At 35.8% G+C, this 18,846-nt stretch overlaps 1 protein-coding gene across 1 annotated transcript; it reads left to right on the top strand.

Annotated features, from left to right (window-relative positions):
• Nucleotides 1-1,861: 1,861 nt before the first annotated feature.
• On the top strand, nt 1,862-13,890 carry LOC306854026 (D(2)-like dopamine receptor). The gene is made up of 8 exons (XM_079391808.1): nt 1,862-2,228; nt 4,632-4,936; nt 7,142-7,251; nt 7,711-7,847; nt 9,745-9,944; nt 10,998-11,081; nt 11,389-11,737; nt 12,591-13,890. Exons 2-8 carry the CDS (start codon nt 4,658-4,660, stop codon nt 12,776-12,778), a joined length of 1,347 nt encoding a protein of 448 aa, XP_079247934.1. The 5' UTR covers nt 1,862-2,228; nt 4,632-4,657; the 3' UTR covers nt 12,779-13,890.
• Nucleotides 13,891-18,846: the final 4,956 nt, after the last annotated feature.

Below are 18,846 nucleotides of genomic sequence, written 5' to 3' on the forward strand. Positions count from 1 at the left end.
TCTGAATCACCTTGTTGGAAGGAAAGAGCGCGCCGACGGCAGAGACCAGAAGTCACTTTCACATTTGACTTTCAGAGCCAAATGAATGCTGACTCCTACATTTTCCACCAGGCTATTTGAGTGCTGAACTTTTCAACTTGAAAGTTGTAAGCCGCTTTCTGAATAGTTTACGATACAGAGCTTTGGTATAAATAAACTGTAACCACAGTGCTTGTTGAACTGAGTTCAACCACGTATAATTTTTATTTTTTCAACTGTGCTTAAAGAGATTCACTCAAAAAAAGACCATTCTGTCATTATTTGCACTCCTTCATGTGATTCCAACCCTGTATGAGCTTAATACTTCTGCAGAACCCGAAAAAAAATATTTTTGAGAATGAATGTTTTTGTCCATATAATGAAAGTCAGCGGAGTCCACAGAGGAAAGAAAGTAAGGTTTCGAAGGATATGAGGTTGAGTATGATATCAGAATTTTTATTTTTTGGGGAGAATCAATCTGATTTCTGAGGAATATCAACAGGGTTGTATGATTTACCCACATCTTATCATCATTCTCTAAGGAGAGTAATAGCTTATCCACTGGCTGACTATAAGTGAGACACTGGCAATGTAGTGCACATACAGTATATGAACTACTACAAATCTGAAACATGATTATAAATCCATCAAATATCTTCATTCATGCATGTATATATTTGAAGTTACCTACATTGTTAAAGCCATATCAGTGCTGCACACAGTATTTGCACTTATAACCTCACCGTGGTTTCATTGCATTATAGTCTCATAGCCCTAGCACACATGGTTGAGACCACACGTTGGCACCAAATCAATTTTTCTGTCTACCATGTCTAAAGTCCATGCACTCAGATCCAGTCCTCAAATCTGCTTTCAGTTGCTGTAGGGGAAGTGGGGGCTTGGTTTTTTTGTGTCCAAAGTCTTGAAGACCATTTGAAGGCATCTAATTCCATCCTTGCCCCCAAGACAAGACGCACAGCTAATCTTCTGTGGGTACCAGTGATGTTTGCTCATGTTTGGCTGTAATGTGCCATGTAATCTAGTCTTAGAAAATTTGTCACCTAACAGCTGTTAGTAAGAATCAGGAGATTGAGCTATAACAGATAAAGGCCATTTAAAGTCACATGGAATGGAAACTGCGATCATCTTTTCTTCCCTGTTGTGAAGTATATTCCAATGCCTTCTCAAATGGGAAAAGAATTAGGGTAGGGCTTGAATTTGTCCATTGGGAACCGACTGAATAGGTTTGTTGTTGTTGTTGTTTTTTGATTATGGGGGCACATTAATTTAGAACTGACAATTTTGATAATGGTGAAAATAAAAAAATTTATTGATATAAATCATGATATCTGGAGGTCCATTGTAGATTAAACAAAAAGATAGGTCCAAATGCCATCTCTCATCGCCAACCTAAATTAATTATAACCATTTTAATTCCAAACAAATATTTAATTAAAAAAAAAAAAAAAAAAAAAAAAAAAAAAAATATATATATATATATATATATATATATATAAATATATATATATATATATATATATATATATATATATATATATATATATATATATATATATATATATATATATAATAAGCAGCTTACTCATATACTAATAGATAAACTTTACAGTTTGAAATGGGAATTTATTATTAATTTCCTTAAAAAAAAAGGGCCAGGAAAGTAATTCTATCAGTCAGATCAATTACAGGGTTTTGAAAAGAAGGAGATTGTGATTAAAGAATGCAGCACTTGTGTTTTATTCTTACTGATGTTTATGTAACAGCCCCGCCTCGTTTCCAACCTTCTCAATCTCTGTTGGAGGGACTGAGATTGTCCCTCAGTGGATGCTGAAGGTTACCGCGTGCGTAAAGCACGCGCTCAGATGCTGCGCGTTGCTCACACTCCGCTTTGACTCAAACGGATATGGGTTGCTCCTGCTAAGTGTAGTTTAACACCTCCACAAAACAAGGAGAAGCATATTTACATCATGTTCAGTTTCTTTTAATCGCCAAAATGAAATTTCCTCGTGGAAGTAGTCGTGTTTGCCGGTTTACAGTGGTTGTTTCCAGCCGTGGAGCTGTAATTGAGACAGAAGAGGAATACAGTTACAGTCGCTCGGATGGACAAGTGTATCCGATGGAGAAAAGTGGATTTAAAATCTAAGAAACAGGATACTTCCGCTCTTTGGATGAAAGTCGCGGTTTTGAAGGTACAGCACGGCATTTTCTCTCGTTTGTGAACTTTTTTTATTTTCTGCTCATGAATAATTAGAAAGCATAGAGCTGCTAATTAACAGATATTCGCTGATGCTGACACTTTCAGAGAAACTTTATTCCACTGCGTGAAGAAAAACAAGCATTTTGTTTTAGACGAGTATGGGTGAACTGCTGGTTGTAATCTTTTCCAATTAATTAATTAATTAATGTAATTTCTCTATGCGTACAATGATGTGTGAGCGTGTGTTTGACAGAGAGAGAACGGGAGAGAGGGAATAAGATCGTAAGGGAGAGGACATGGTTTTAACCCATGTCTTTTGTCACTCTTGTTTTTAATTCATCTTAACTTAGAATAGCTTAATTTTAGAGTTTTAGTTTTGGTGTTTAGGGTCTCACATTATATTAGAATATTAGAATTTAACTAATCTCTGTATACATTTTTAATAGTATCTATTATATAGATCAGACTGCACTACGTATGCAATTATGTTAATTAAATGTCTAATTATACATACCTGCGTTAAAATCTATCACAATATAAATAGTATTTACATGTATTATATACATAATATACAGTGTAATTATAGATAGATAGATAGATAGATAGATAGATAGATAGATAGATAGATAGATAGATAGATAGATAGATAGATAGATAGATAGATAGATAGACTTCTGTATTGATGGAGACAGTAAAGACAGGAAACAATAGGGAGAAGAATGTGACAGAGGGTGGCTGATATTCATACAGTACACTGTTTATTTGGAGTCCCGCAGTAACCATAACCATAATGTTATAATAATAATGCAGCAGATGCAAATCTCATGTTTCACATAACAGCATGTATGTACACAACAATTACACTGTATCTAAATAGGACACCAAACATAATATAAGTAGTTACTTGTGTTTGTTCCTGCAGACATTTTTTTTCTTGTAATTAACTAAAACTAATCTAAAGATGCATGCACATCCTCAATTGTTCTGATTGAAAATCCCATCACAAACCTAACAAACAAACAAGCACAATCACAAATTATTGATATGAGAATTGAGCTGTGATGCCTATTTCTTCCTCTGCAGGGAGTGTCAATTCTGAGACAGCTTTCATGATCAAAACTGACACTGAGAAGGCTAAAGAGGCAATTATGTGGAAAAACCAATAAGTGGTGGTCCCTTTACACAAGAGTGGGTTATATCTGTGACGATGATGTTTTGTATGGGGTTTTTTTCCCAACAGAATGCATTTTTACTATCATATTGAACGGTTTAAGTGATGAAATATTGCTATTGCACATTTGCTCATTTATGTGGCACATGTGCCGACAAGGCGCTGCTCAGACCCTGAGTGATGTTACATTCGAGGTGCGGCAAGGTTCAAGCATTCTTGCCTCTGTCTTTTTCCCTTATGTATCTTTCTTATTTACATTACGTTAGTCAAAGCAGTGTAAAATGACCAATGTGATGTGTTCAAATAGAATTTGCAACATGCTACAATTTGATATCTAGCCAGGCATTTATAAAACTTTTATGGTAAAAACAGTCCACCCAAAAATGGAAAATCTGTAATCTCTAGGACGTCGTTCCAAACCTGTGTGACTTACTTTCTTCAGAGGAACACAAAATAAGATTTACATTTATTGCATGCTGGGGAAAAAAAATAGAATTCCTTTGAACTTTCTCTTTAAGAATTACCTTCTTTCTCAAAGCCATAAGAAATTATCTATTCATGACATACAAAATAATTTGAGAAGACAAATAGACCTTTGTTCTGAGTTTGATATCATTTAGATGGCCAGAATGGGTTCATTTGTCATGAAATGCAAATTAATTTCATCCATTTCCACATTAAGACTATAATAAATTCCATAATAAATATGGAATGAAAAGCAACTGCTCACTGTGCAGTTTCCTTTTTTCTCAATTTGCAGAGACGGTATATACTACAAGCCCGTTTGTTGTGATATTTTGTGAAATGCTCTCACCTCCCCGCGTCCACTTATTATTTAGCTTATACTGCTTATGTTTCTGTCTGTTTTCTTGGACATCGTACAAGGGAAACAGTAGGGAGGAGACTTCTGTCCTAGTTAGTCAAGTCACGTCTAGAGTTCAAACACAGGCTTTTCAGGACAGCTGTGCGAACGATCACCCATAAATAACCGATAGACTTTACACAGTGTACCATGCAGTGCAAGGCCACGGCCCTGTGCTTTCTAGTGAAAGCTTCTGCTCAGGTGTTCCAATAAGACATTTATTTTTTATGCCAAAACTTAGTGGCACACGCTGTGCAATCTGGTTAATATGATAAAACACACACTGGGATACAAAACACGTGACTTAAAAAAATTTAGTTCTGGATTTCTTTCATAAAAAAATCTCTTGTCTTTGGTTGTAGGGTCTCGGCTTGGCTTCAACCATCTGATGGAAGTCTTCACAGAGTATGCCTATAATGACAGCTTCTTTGAAAATGGATCCCGGGGCTTCAATGGCACGGAACAAGGGGGGCGGCACCAGTACAATTATTACGCCATGCTTCTCACACTGCTCATTTTCGTCATTGTCTTCGGTAACGTGCTTGTGTGCATGGCCGTCTCGAGGGAGAAAGCCCTGCAGACCACTACCAACTACCTGATAGTCAGCCTGGCTGTGGCTGATCTGCTAGTTGCCACACTTGTAATGCCATGGGTGGTTTACCTTGAGGTAGGTATCAGCGTGATTGGATGCTAAAATGGATTAACAACCGACCATCTGTGGTTTACATTAATGCAAGGACGGGTTATTGAATTATTCTCATATGATAAGACTGTAAATTCTTGCGCCATCTTCATAACTCATTAGAATCAATCTGGGCATGAATTAACAAAGAAAAGCTGCAGGCACCGTCTTAAACCTCATTCTAGCCAATCAATTTGCAGTAGCCACCAGCACATGTCTAATTCTAGAAAATCTGATCCTAGCCACGGGTTAGTAGTTATTTTCAACCAAGAGAAGCCTCCCTGGTGGATGTTATTGAGCCATACATATTAGCAAAGCTATGAAATATCAAGCAAAATCCATAGGTTTGTAATGTACATGCAGAAAATAATGTTTTTCAGAGAATAATGCAAGCAGGTTGATTGTGTGATTTTAAACTGAGCTCTGAACAATGGGTCAAAAGTGACACTTCAGATGCAGCACATCAAATTTACAGCATTATTATAACTGGCTATATTAAATTTGCCTTTTGATATCTTGTGATGTGTTGTTTTTCTCCTAAAGAGCAGCACCGAGTAACTGCGTTCTCATCATTTATTTAGTTTGAATCATTTATATGCGTGAACAGAACATTAAAGAGCGCTATTGTGAGATGGTTAAAATGTTTATTGGCTAAATAAAAATTGCTGTTGTTGCATTGCAATATGAGAGTCTTCAATATTATTATTAGGGCCGATGAGATCATCATTCCAAATTTCCATAAACAACTTCAGAATATCTTCAGAACATGAATGAAAATGAGTCATGAAAATAACCTGATTATGCTAGCAAGAAATGACCAATAAAATCAAGCTCTTTAGCTTAGCTGCAGGGTTGGGCCAAACTGACAATTTAAGAAATGTTCTCCTTTCAGTTTATTAATATGAATTTGAATTGAATTGTCCATGCCTCACAGTGTGTTGAATTAGAATTGATTCAATGCCTCACTCATAAAAACAGTCCTTCATCACCAACTACTGACATAACAATGTAACTGGTAAAAAGAGTCACTGCCACAAACTAAATTCAAGATTTCAAAAATTATTCAAATTCAAAACTTATTTGTCACATACACAGATTACTGTTCAACGAGAATGAAATGTCAACTTGCATTCTAACATAGTTCATTCTTAGCAGTGGAATACATTTCCATCCATCCATTCTTCACAACCATTATTTCATTCTATTTCAATCTTTTTTTCTTAATTGAGGACTCAAATAGAACTATGCATTCTCAGGTCAGTTCTGATTGCCACACAGCTCTGATTTATGGTAGCACGTTTCTGTTACGAAATAAAAACAGCTTTTAAACAATAAATAAAATTGCGAGTTTATGTCTCACAATTCTGACATTTCTTCTTTGAATTGTGAAAAGCAAAGTCCAAATTGTGATATATAAATTAAGAATTGCAAGAAAAAAAGTCAGATTTATGAGGTAAAACGTTGCAATTTTTATTCTGTGGTGGAAAGAAGCTTCCATACTGATTAGCTCTTTCTGTGCACAACAATTTAAAAAAGTTTCTATTTCACAAACTACATACTTGCCGACTTCCCTCTCTTTTTCTCCCTCTATTAGTGCAAGGACATGTTTTGATCACTAGCGATGTCTGAGAATGATAGCGGCGAGGCTCATTTCATCTGATGAACTGATTCAGGCAACTCACAGCCGCTTTCATTAGAGGTGTCAAATAATTCTTTAATCAATGACAGCAATGCAAACTCCAGAGGTGGGGACCTAAGACCATCAAGAGGTTTCTGAGTCCCTCGTCTTGCCTGAGGACACACATTAATCAGAGGCAGCTCAGAAAGCTCTGCCAGCCAACTCAGGAGATGTGACCTGTGGATGAAGCTGACCTGTGCTATATAATATTGCTTCTTTCTGCCAGTTTTATCGCATAAACCAGAGAAAGTGCCAATATTTTATTTGTTTAAACATTATTATAGTGGCTAAAGCTGTTGCAAATTGACTCCTACAGACTTGCAGACGAGAAAGACAGGTGGTTGTGGTGTTAACATGAATATTTAGAATCTAAAGATATTTGTAATACGCAATGCTTACCAGAGAGCTTCTGACAACTATTGCACATTTGCAAGTTAACAGTGTAGATTTGCATTCAGATGCATTGTTCTAGAATTAGCAGAGCGTTTAGTTGTCCATGTCTGTCCTCCCAGGTGGTGGGAGAGTGGCGGTTCAGCACAATCCATTGTGACATCTTTGTCACCCTGGACGTGATGATGTGTACAGCGAGCATACTCAATCTATGTGCCATCAGTATCGACAGGTAGGTGTTTCTGCACTGCTATTATAAGAGTGGTCTAATGCTGACCGAGACATAATTTGGTGGCTCAGCTCAAAAGAGGGACCAACTCAGCTTCCGCACACCTGAAAATAAACCAGATCTGGTGCTGTGGTTGTTATATATGAAGACAACAACTTCATTGTACATTGTCACTTACAATGTCACATGAGCTCAGAATAGTAAGAAATACTTGTGAGATCAATAGCGGTTCATGCTAAACTTCTCCTCTATTTATATAGTAAGTAATCAGATACTAGAAGAAAAGTCTTAAAATGATTACAGAGGTCATGGGAAGCACCGATATGTGGTTCTATACATCATAGGTCACATGAATGCAGGTATATTTGGAAAATTGTGTGCAGAGGCATGCAGGAATATGATACAGGTAATATAAAGCTGTAAGATAACAACAAATTTATTTATGTCTTGTATCTCCCACAGGTACACAGCTGTAGCCATGCCAATGTTGTACAACACACGCTACAGCTCCAAGAGGAGGGTCACAGTCATGATTTCTGTCGTCTGGATTCTGTCTTTTGCAATATCATGTCCACTGCTGTTTGGACTCAATAATACTGGTAAATATAGGGGAAAATATATTCACTAACTAGATTGCCAGGCCAACTATTTAATAGTTCAGGGTCAGTATGAATTTATTTATGAATTATTCTTTTTTATTTTTTGGAAAAGGAATGAATATTTCTATTCAGCAAGGATGCACTGAATTGGTCAAAAGTGACAGTAAAGACATTTACAGTATAATGGTACCAAAGATTTATATGTCAAAAAAAATGCTGTTCTTTGGAACTTTGTATTAATCAAAGAATCCTGAAAAAAATATCATGGTTTTTACAAAAGCACAACTGTTTTCAACACTGAAAATAAATCTTGAGCATCAAATCAGCATATTACTATGATTTCTGTGGATAATTTGACACTGAAGACTGGAGTAATTGCTGCTGAAAATTCAGCTTTTTATCAAGTGAATAAATTACGTTTAAAAACATATTCACATAGAAAACAGTTGTTTTAAACTGTAATAATATTTTATAATATTATTGTTTTACTTTATTTATTTTTTGATCAAACAAATGCAGCCTTGGTGAGCATGAGAGACTTTAAAAAAAATCTTGTACATTACATTACATGTTTTTCATAGAGCTGTCAATTAATTACACTTTGTAATCCTATGATATTCTGATTAATTAATCAAATTAAAGGCAATTCACTGCATGCATTTGTGGAGAAATGCCCTTGAATTAAATTAAAGACATTACATTTTTGTGGCAGACATTATGAAAAGAAGCATTAAAAGGTAATATACGGTTTTATATCTGTAAGTTTATCTCTGATCTACTGTCCATTGCTGTGCACTTTGTCTCATCTTATATGCATTAGTCTGCATGTGATTAAATATCCAAAAGGAATATGATAGCTAAACTCTGTGTAAGTGGATCGCCTTGTCTTAAACTTGAACAAATGGTTTCTGCTTATTAATATTATTATGGCACAACAGCTTGCACGTAAGAGCTGAATTTAAAGAGTATTAGTATCATTAACTTGCATGCACACTGGTGTTAGGGGCAGCTACAATTAAGTTAGGTCACCACTTCATTTAAAAGTTTTATTAGACGAAGTCATTTAATCAGCATTCTTCTGCTTGAATGCTCGTGCTGGGAGGACGAGGTCAGGGATTTGTGGGCATGAACAATACAAATCATAATGTAAGAGACTGGGAAGTTGAGCGTTATACTCTGCAGTATTTAATACAAGTAATGCCAGCTGCTTCATTGATACCTTTATGTTTCTGTCTGTGCTTTTTATTTATTTTTTTATTTATTTTTAATATTAGTATGTATTCAGGAGAGAATTTTAAGATTTTTTTCCACTTAATCTTTCATTGTTCAAAAACAGATTAAAAATACACATACAGTGATTTAAATACACTTCTAAGATGAACATGTTTTTCATTTCTGAATTAATTTAGTTTTTTCTTCTTTTTTTTTACAGGGGGAAAATTCAAAATTATCTAGTTAAAAATATTTTAACTCATTAATTTTTGAATAACTTTGTCTCCTGAGGTCGTTTGGTGCAACCAACATTCAATAAATAAATCAATCAAACATAAAACAGGAAATAATATCACAAAAAGACCCCTGCATGACTTTGAATGTGAATAAATTTAAAAAGTTGAATGAATTCAAAGTGCAAAGAAATATGTGTTTAGTTTTTAGTTGGATATACCACGTGACAATTTATTTATTTTTTTGAAAATTATATAAAAAAATTCAAAACCACGTAAAACCAATATCCATACAAAGTATATTTAATAAGTGTTTTAACTTTCTGTAACATGTACAGTCATATATGTTATTGACCCAGACATCTATTCTACCTATCTGGTCAGTAAACTTCATTTTGTTTATATGATATATAAGACAGTGTCACTAATTTTCACTTTATTTTTGATTGCAGTCACTCATAACGATGCTCTGTGTGTGATCGCAAACCCTGCCTTTGTAGTGTACTCCTCTATTGTATCCTTCTACGTTCCCTTCATCATAACACTGCTAGTATACGTGCAGATCTACGTGGTACTGCAAAAGAGACGGAAACGAGTCAACACCAAACGCACATGCCCAGTTACGGACATGGATATGAGCTCGACGTTAAAGGTGAGAACAGCTGCAGGATGATGAAAGTTTCTACTTACTTGGCACTCCAGTTGAGTTTAGTGAATTGGGATTGTTAAAAACTGCAGAGTCAATGAATTTCAAAGTAATTAATCAGCACTGCAATTCCCATTAGCAGGATATCAGTGATATAGCTGTAGCAGTATATCTGTAACGAACAGTTGGATAGTAGTAAATAGTAGCATATATTTTTTTAGATCTATGATCATAACGTGTCTAGAATGACCTTTTCCTCTTTTTTTGCTCGTATTGATTCTGCCGACATACAGCAAATCAATGTGTGCCATGCAGGAAATGACCGCTACTTCATATGACTGTTATTATAATACATGGCTATAGTCTGCATTGTTTTACATGGAGCAAAGACATCCAGGCTTCTCCATGGAGCGTGTGCCGCAGCAAAATAAATTCAATATAGCATTATTCAAAGAAACTGATAGCTTATCTACCCATCCTAAGCTTCTGCAAGGGCATCAGTGCATTATTGAGAGCCATTTGTGGTTAGGGAGTTCTCATACTGTGTCCTGACGGCATAAGTAAACATAGCATCTCCTATCAGTGGTTTATGTCACTGCTGTGTCTCCTACAAAGCATTCTGATATGAAAACAGGCTCAGATCAACATCATGTTTATTTCAAGAGCGCTTTCATTTTGAAGTGCAAAATTCATCCTTATCCTTCTATATAGCAAATGTCTTGTTTTCAAAACGCTGAACTTTTGGATTTAGGTCACACAGATTGGCCACTTGTGCATCCAAAACATATGCTTTGGAGATTGAGAATGCAAAGCTTTGGCAATCCTCAGCTCATTTAAAATGTTAAAGGATTTGGAAACTTTTCCTAGCACATTACCTATAAAAATGATCTATAAGCTGACATTTGCGAAAAATATCACTGACTGAACGGAATTGCCAACCTTCCTGTTGCACGTTTCTATAATTGCAAATAAATTTAAACTGAGCCTAGGGTAGGACAACTAATTCCTTTCTGGTCTAAATCTGTCAAAACAGTCTGGTGTTTCTCCCATGTGTTTCAGAAATGCACCCACCCTGATGATGTGAAACTCTGCACTGTGATCGTCAAGTCCAGTGGGAATTTTCCTGTGAACACCAAAAACGTGGTAGAGCGAAGTTTACTTTCCCTTTCCAAATATTGCGCTTGACAGGATTCTTGAGCTTCTAACTGCTTGTCATATGTACCAGAAGTAATAACGACAGATGACATTTGAAAAATGACAGTGTGTCAGAAAATATTGAATCTCTGCATCCATTGTAGACTTCATATAAAGTTATGTTGACTGAAACAAGACACTGTTCTGTTATTAAATGAGCTGTTTGATAAAGTGAACCAATTCATTTCATTTTTATTATCAAAGCCTGAGCACTACTTTTAACCAAAATGACTTCTTTTTCATCTTTTTTTGTTAGATCTTCATAAAGGAGGTGATAAACAATGGCGATGACATCCAAATGGATGAAATAACAAACTTAAACCCTCCGAGACAGATGAAGCAGGATCAGTCTGGTACAAGTCAACAACACAGCAGGCTGGTTAACTCTAATCTAAGAGAGACTGACATATCACCCTCATCGCCTGAAGCTGGTGTCAAACCTGAGAGAAATGGCAACACCAGCAATATCACAAAAGGGGCCAAAGCATTTGGGATCCAGGTCTCCCCCGCTGGCAAAACACAGACATCGGTCAAGACTCTTAACAAACGCAAAATCTCCCAGCAGAAGGAGAAGAAGGCTACTCAAATGTTAGCTATTGTCCTTGGTAAGTGTTGCTTTGCAGTACTTTAATGGTGAAGAGTGTGATTTTTTTTTTATGTTAAAATACTAGAAGTTAAACATTTTTGGTTGATTTGCTTGTAAAGTGTAAACACTGTGGCACTTTCAAAACATTACTTTGTATTTCATCATCACAACCAGTAGGGTTGCCAGATCTGCATATCAAAAGTAGCCCAATGGCCAATCAAAAATAGCCCAAAACTAGGTCAATGACCCTATCCCCCAAATATCAAAACTCAACATGTGCTACTCCCATACCTAAAATGCAAATTTCTCCGTCACTGTAATGCATTATACACAATTTCAATTTGTAGATGAAATATATAGTAGCATAATTATCATAATTGCAGTTAGTCTTTGTAAAGGACCTCAAGATCCCTACCAGTGTCCCTCCATTACCAAACTGTGAAGATCTAGCACAGTTCAATAATCTGTCAAAACGTTAACCAGCAGAGAAGAAACAGTATCCCACAGCAACAGTTGAAAAGTAGCCCAATTTGAGGGAAGACTGTAGACTTAGCAACCCCAAAAACCGGCCTGACAACAACGACACTGGCACAGCCAATGATGTGACTTTTGGGGCAGGACTATCCGTTTGTCCAACCGATAGCATACAGGCAGAATATTGTGTTTGATTTTTGCAGTTTCATTTGGTGATACTAATGGTGTGAAAATTACCCACTTCAGCTTTAACAATACTGTTTGATTTCATGTAACTGAATATTGTTCAGTACGTACATATATACCCCTGAATGAAACATTTTATATAGGTTTTCAACTCAAGTTTCTTAACGTTTCCCACCCAAACCTGAATTATTACCTCTGTGCTTTATTTTCAGGTGTATTTATCATCTGCTGGCTGCCATTCTTCATCACACACATAGTGAACACTTACTGCCAAGTACCTCCCGAACTCTACACTGCCTTTACGTGGCTGGGCTACGTGAACAGTGCCGTAAATCCCATCATATACACTACTTTCAACATTGAGTTTCGCAAAGCTTTCATTAAGATTTTACACTGTTGAAAGAGAACTCACTTCACTGGAGCAGAAGGGATAGAAATGATACCTCGTCTGCAGTGGACACACTGTAAAACTTCAAATAAAGATTTTAAATTGGATCCCATGTGGACTATGGCCTGGGGGCTACATCTCTTGCATTTCACGGAGATTAAAACTAAAGGAATGTATATAAATTGTCTGTATTATAAAAGTTATTTTGTTCCAAGATCATATCGCCCAGAAAAGAAAAGAAAAAAACATATACAATCCTTGGGGGAGATGGGGCTTAAAGCAGTATTTTCAGCACAGACAAAAACGCTTGTTTGGAATTGCTTCAAGCAATGCCTTTGCTTATCTGTTTGTCAGTATTATTATAATTTTGATTATTTGCTCAAAACCTAAATGTAACTAGGTGGAAACAGCGTTTTAAATCATAGTAGTACATACTGTGATGCAAACAGATGCTTTGTAGTAACCAATAGGCCATGCATTGCATGGAGGTTGTAATTTATTTGCTGAAAAGCTTATTTATGCCAGTCATGTCCGCAATGTTATGTCCCAAGTTTATAATGTTTGTCAGATGTTCTCTCAGAAAACTAACAGCAGCAGAAACCTTAAATAATAAATTCAGCAAATCTGTAATCAACTGTAATACCAATATCAAAACATTTGTGCCACATCTACAGCAAAGTGGATTTAACATAAAAAAGCAGAGAAAACAAATACAGTTTCACTAAAATGCTGTGATTTTCAAACAAAAAAACCTTGACTGTCATTTGTCAGCCTTCCTGGTGGAAGCATTAACCATTTCAGCTCTTTGTTTTGGCCTTGAGGAGGAAAAGATAATACTGATGGAGTGAAAGGGGAGGATAAGGACGAACTGCATGCAGTCCCTGAGGTTTGGATTGTGTGAATGGATGACAGCATCAGCCAAGCGTGCAAAAAACGTCAGCAAAATGAGTGTAAATTAAAATTTTGCTTTTTTACTATTTATTATGTTTATATATGTAGCTTTTCATGCTTTATATGACACACTTTGAATGTGATGGGCCTGCCGTTTCATTGTAATGCATGTACTCATAAGATGTATGTTGCACAATGATATAAGCTTATGAATAAAGTAATTGTGCACTGACGGTTTGCCGTATCATGACAGATGCTTTTAGTGATACAACCCAACAAAATCTGCTATCTGACATCAATATCATGTTTATCACTGTAATCCCTGGAAGAACTATAGGGACAGACTTTCCTGCAAACTTCATGAAGCTAAAGAACACTGGAGCCATAAAACAAAGTCTTCAGTCCCTGGCCTGAGGGCTGACTCAACTGATGTGGCACAGAGTGTTTGATATGAACGCATGTTCTGTGGACAACAAAATGACATTAGCCCCATGGCAAAAATCTGTGGACAGAGCTGATGATCAACACTGCTTTTTGCTGGCTACAAACTACTGCACATACACTACTATAGATGTACGTTTTGTTGTCAGCATCCATATAAGATTTAAAAAATCCCTGGAAAAAATCTTTAAGAGATAGTTCACCCAAAAATTCCTCATGCAGTCAGATGAATATGATTTTTTCTTCAGATGAACACAGGGATGTTTAGAAAAATAATCCATCTCTGTGAGTCCATGTCTCACATGGACCTCCAAATCTGAGGTTCAAAAACCACACAAAGTTAAAATAAGGTAACACGATGACCCCAGTTGAGGAATTAATGTCTTCTGAAACTCAATGATAGGCCAACTGCTAGATGTGTGCATTTGTTTGACAGTTTGCCAAGCAATGTTTTACAGTTAAAACATTTATTTAAATACTGTTTCATTGATTCATCAACTGGGGTCATATGTATTACCATTGTGTTTGTTCTGTGTGGACTTTGAAGCATCAACTTTGGATGTCCTGTACAATTGCGTTATATGGACTCACAGAGATGTATTATTATTATTTTTATTTTTTATCTGTAGAAAGAAAGTCATATACTGTACATCTGGTACGGCATAAATGATGAGAGTGTTTTAATTTTTGGGTGGAGTATCCTATTAATCTTATTAATATATCGTATTAAGGTCCCAAGCCTTTAACTGGCTCACAACTATCCTGAGCCATGACATAAAAAGGCAGCAGAAAGAATAAAATCTCTAAATTTTTTTCTTTCATCAGAATACACAGCTCCTGACTGGCTGTTAATTGGAGAAATATCATGGTGCAGTTACATTATCTGCCAGCAGGGGCGCACTGCTGATTCTCTATTTCTTACATTTTCCAATTTTACATCAAGTCTTGAATATTATTTAGTTACATACTTGGTAAAATACATACCTACTAATACTACCTAAAATTTTGGTATTGGTGGAATATATATATATATATACATATATTTATATATGTATATATATATTAGTGCTCTGAAACGATTAATCAAAATTAACCGCATCCGAAATAAAAGGTTTTTTTAATGTAATATATGTGTGTACTGTGTATATTTATTATGTATATATAAATACACACACATACAGTATATATTTTGAAAATATTTGCATGTATATATTTATATTATATATACATATTTAATATACAAATATAACATATTTTTTTATTTATACATTTCTTATTATTATACTTATTGTTTTTATTATACTTTTCTTATTTTTTATATTTTACTTTTATTTTGGATACGATTAATTGTTTTCGGATTAATCGTTTGACATCACTATATGTATATGCATCACAAATGAAATTACAGTGTGTAAGGTAAAGTGACACATTATAAATCATCAGCCTGTGTTGATTGTGAAGCACAGATCACTGTCAAAACTCTCAGGGCCAGGCAGTGACGACCTTAAAATGAGATTAAACCTGTGGTGCTCGACCCTCAACACCAGGGATGTGTAGAGCACTAGTTATTTATTTCACATTTGCAAATAAAATCTGTCAAGAACATTTTTCAGCACTTGTCTGCATTGCAATCACAAAGGCGCGTGGATGTGAAAGTGCTGCATGTGAATAATGATTTTGCTCTGAATAATGAGAGACACTCGAGCAACGTAAACTTTGCACTTGATTTTTCAATAGAAACAGATTAAGAACCTAAAATTCTTCAAGCTTCATTAGCCGACTAAATTACCTGTTAAAAATAACTTGTTAGCATGGGCTCTAACAACAGAGAGCAGCCTGGTATTTGGACTAAAATTTCCTGAATGCAAAGTATGACATTGCATGTAAGAAACGCCATGAATTAGGACAGTTGCTAATTAACTAAATTGCTCCTTTGATACCCAGCAATCAGGGTTTTCTCGATGGAAGGACAAATGCGACGGCAGGTTTCATCGTTAGACACGGCGTTCAACAGCCCTTGATTGCTGTCGGCACTTAACAGAACCTGAAAGGGGTCACGTGGGTGGGTTATTAAGTCAATTTGGAGATGTGACAGGTGACAGAATGTAACAAGGGAGGAAGGGTAACATTTACAAATCATTTGATGCTATTTGAGCTTAAAACAAATTAAAATTTCAAATATACTCATTCACTTTACTTCTTCAAAACACAGTAGGCCTATCCTATCACCTTAAATCTCTGGGACTTCAAAGACTTTGGAACTTAAATCTCTGGGCTGGGGATGTTGGGCTGAGAATGAGTTGTGCATGCAAGTAGCTAGAAAGAGAGAGAGAGAGAGAGAGAGAGAGAGGGAGAGAAAGGAACGGAGGGAGGGTGCGAGGGCTCCCACAGCGCTGAAGCTATAATCACTTGCTTGGCACGTTTACCCCCCTCCTATGAGCCCAACTAAAGAGAATTAAGCTGGGCCAGCTGAGCCACAGGCAGGTGCTGTGTTTGTTTTTCTGATGTGTTAATAAGAGTGCTCCTGCTGCCCACTGGACCGTCCTCCACACACCCCACCCAGTCAAACCACGCAGCGCTGATTCATTTAACAGGGCAATGCTGTCAGGAATAGCAAATGGAAGTCATTTGTCCCCACAATTATGTAATTATTTGAGGAAATAGCATTGAACTGTGGCTCTCCTATCCCTTCGAATCAAAGTAAAGCCGTGTTTTGATTTGAAGGGAATTTTGATCGACTTGATCTGCCATATATACATTTATTTTCTAAGCAGACACTTCCACTAATGCAGGAAAGTAGGTTACAATCAGCCATTGAGTTACTAAGGGAAATAAACAGAAACATTTGTTCACTTAGTTGTAAATCTCACAAATGTTAATATTCAGATAAACTGACAAAGTTTAGAATAGCATAGCCATTTGTTAAATGTGTTGAGATTAATTATTTTTCCATCGATGCACAAGAGAAAAAATAATGCAGTGTCATCTAACCCAATTTTACCCTACTCAGTTACGATTTTTTTTATAATGCTGATACCAAGAAGGGTCTATCATAAGAATAGAGTTGATTACAAAATAACTAGATAAGAATGACGTATAGTGAACAAAAGAATTTTGACGCGCACAGAATTGTTTGTGTCTCATGTCATGTAGAGAAACGCATTCATAAGCTCTTTTTTAATAAAAGCAATTTCATAATCAAATTCAAACAATAAATTAATAATAAATGTGCTTTCTATGCTCTTTAATGTGATATGACAGATCGCTGTAACCGTCTAAGGTCTCAATACTATTTACAACATGAAATAAACATGAATGAACATCTGAGAGTATATTGAAAGAAATAGTAGGCTACAACTTAGAGAAGTGTATTGTCTCTCATGTAATTGCCCAGTTGACTGTGAAAAGATGTCCATAAAGCAGCAGTGAACAATCACGTGACATTACCTTTATCTCAGGAAAGCCATTCAATATTCGCCAGGTAGTTTGCTAGAAAAAAGAACTACAGCATAAATAGAAGTATAAAATAAATAGATTTCTAAAAGAAATAGAGTATATCACTAAAATCAAAATTAAAATCTTGTTATATGCACGGCATGTTTGTTTATATTTAATTTTTAAATATTATAAATATTTAGTCAATTAGTTAAAGTTTGTTTGCATGTTTGAACAAATCTCCTCTGACAAAAAAAACTAACAAAATCAAAACATCCACCTGTTCTGGGTAAAACAATAATATTATGTTAAATTATGATAAAAAGTTCTGCCTACACTGCAGTTACACCTGAAAGTCAGTGATCAAAGCATTTCCATTGTGTCTAAAATAGAATAATAACTCCTTATTGTTTTCCACAGAAGAATAATATGTTTCAAGCAGAATGAGGATAGGCCAAGGACAAAATGTTCAGTTTAAAGCAAATGTGAATTGTGAACCGGTGATTTATGACACATCGTTTTACAAAAACATTTATTTTTTGACATTTTTGAGAAGTTGCATTCAAAATACACATCAAGCAAAGTACATTTGGATGGGCATGACACTTCTGACAGTAAGCCAACCCTCTGCATGCAAAAAATGTCAGCTCATGGACAGACCTGAATGGAAGAATTTCTAGATTTTGAGGAATTTAGCCATCAAGAAAGTCATTTTTTTCATACACCCAGATGTAAGTAAACCAGTTCAGAGTGAGTTACATCAATTTACTGAATCGATATTAAACAGGGAAAAAATGAGTGAATGAAAAATCTCATTTCCATTTTGTGCAGCATGTGACCCAGATCAGTGAAGGCCAATTGCTGGTTTATACATCAGGAAGTGACCTTCAACTAAGATGAAAAGAGACTCAGCGATGAAGATGTACTGTAGTCCAGACAAGGTTCAGTTTGAGGAGGCATCATGTCACAATAACACTCTGATCATTTCCTGATTTCAGGTGAAAATAGAGCGAGAGCATGCCGTCGAGTGCCAGATGAGGTAGGAACAATGTTATCAAGAAGCCTGATGAAGATGAATATCTTTGGCCAGATTACAGTAGCCCGTGAAACTCCCATATTATGGTTTTGTCCAAAAAAAAAATCACATTAACCTCATTTTGTGATATTTCAATGTTAAATGAACAACATTGGCATAAAATTTGACTATTTGCACTATTTCCTTTATCGTATATTCCTTCTCAGGTAGAAGCAAAAGACTACTTTTGGGACTCATGGGTTCTATTAAAATGTTCTGAGCAGCGTCTAAAAGATTC

Source organism: Barbus barbus (assembly GCF_936440315.1).
Source record: "Barbus barbus genome assembly, chromosome: 34".
NCBI lineage: Eukaryota > Metazoa > Chordata > Actinopteri > Cypriniformes > Cyprinidae > Barbus > Barbus barbus.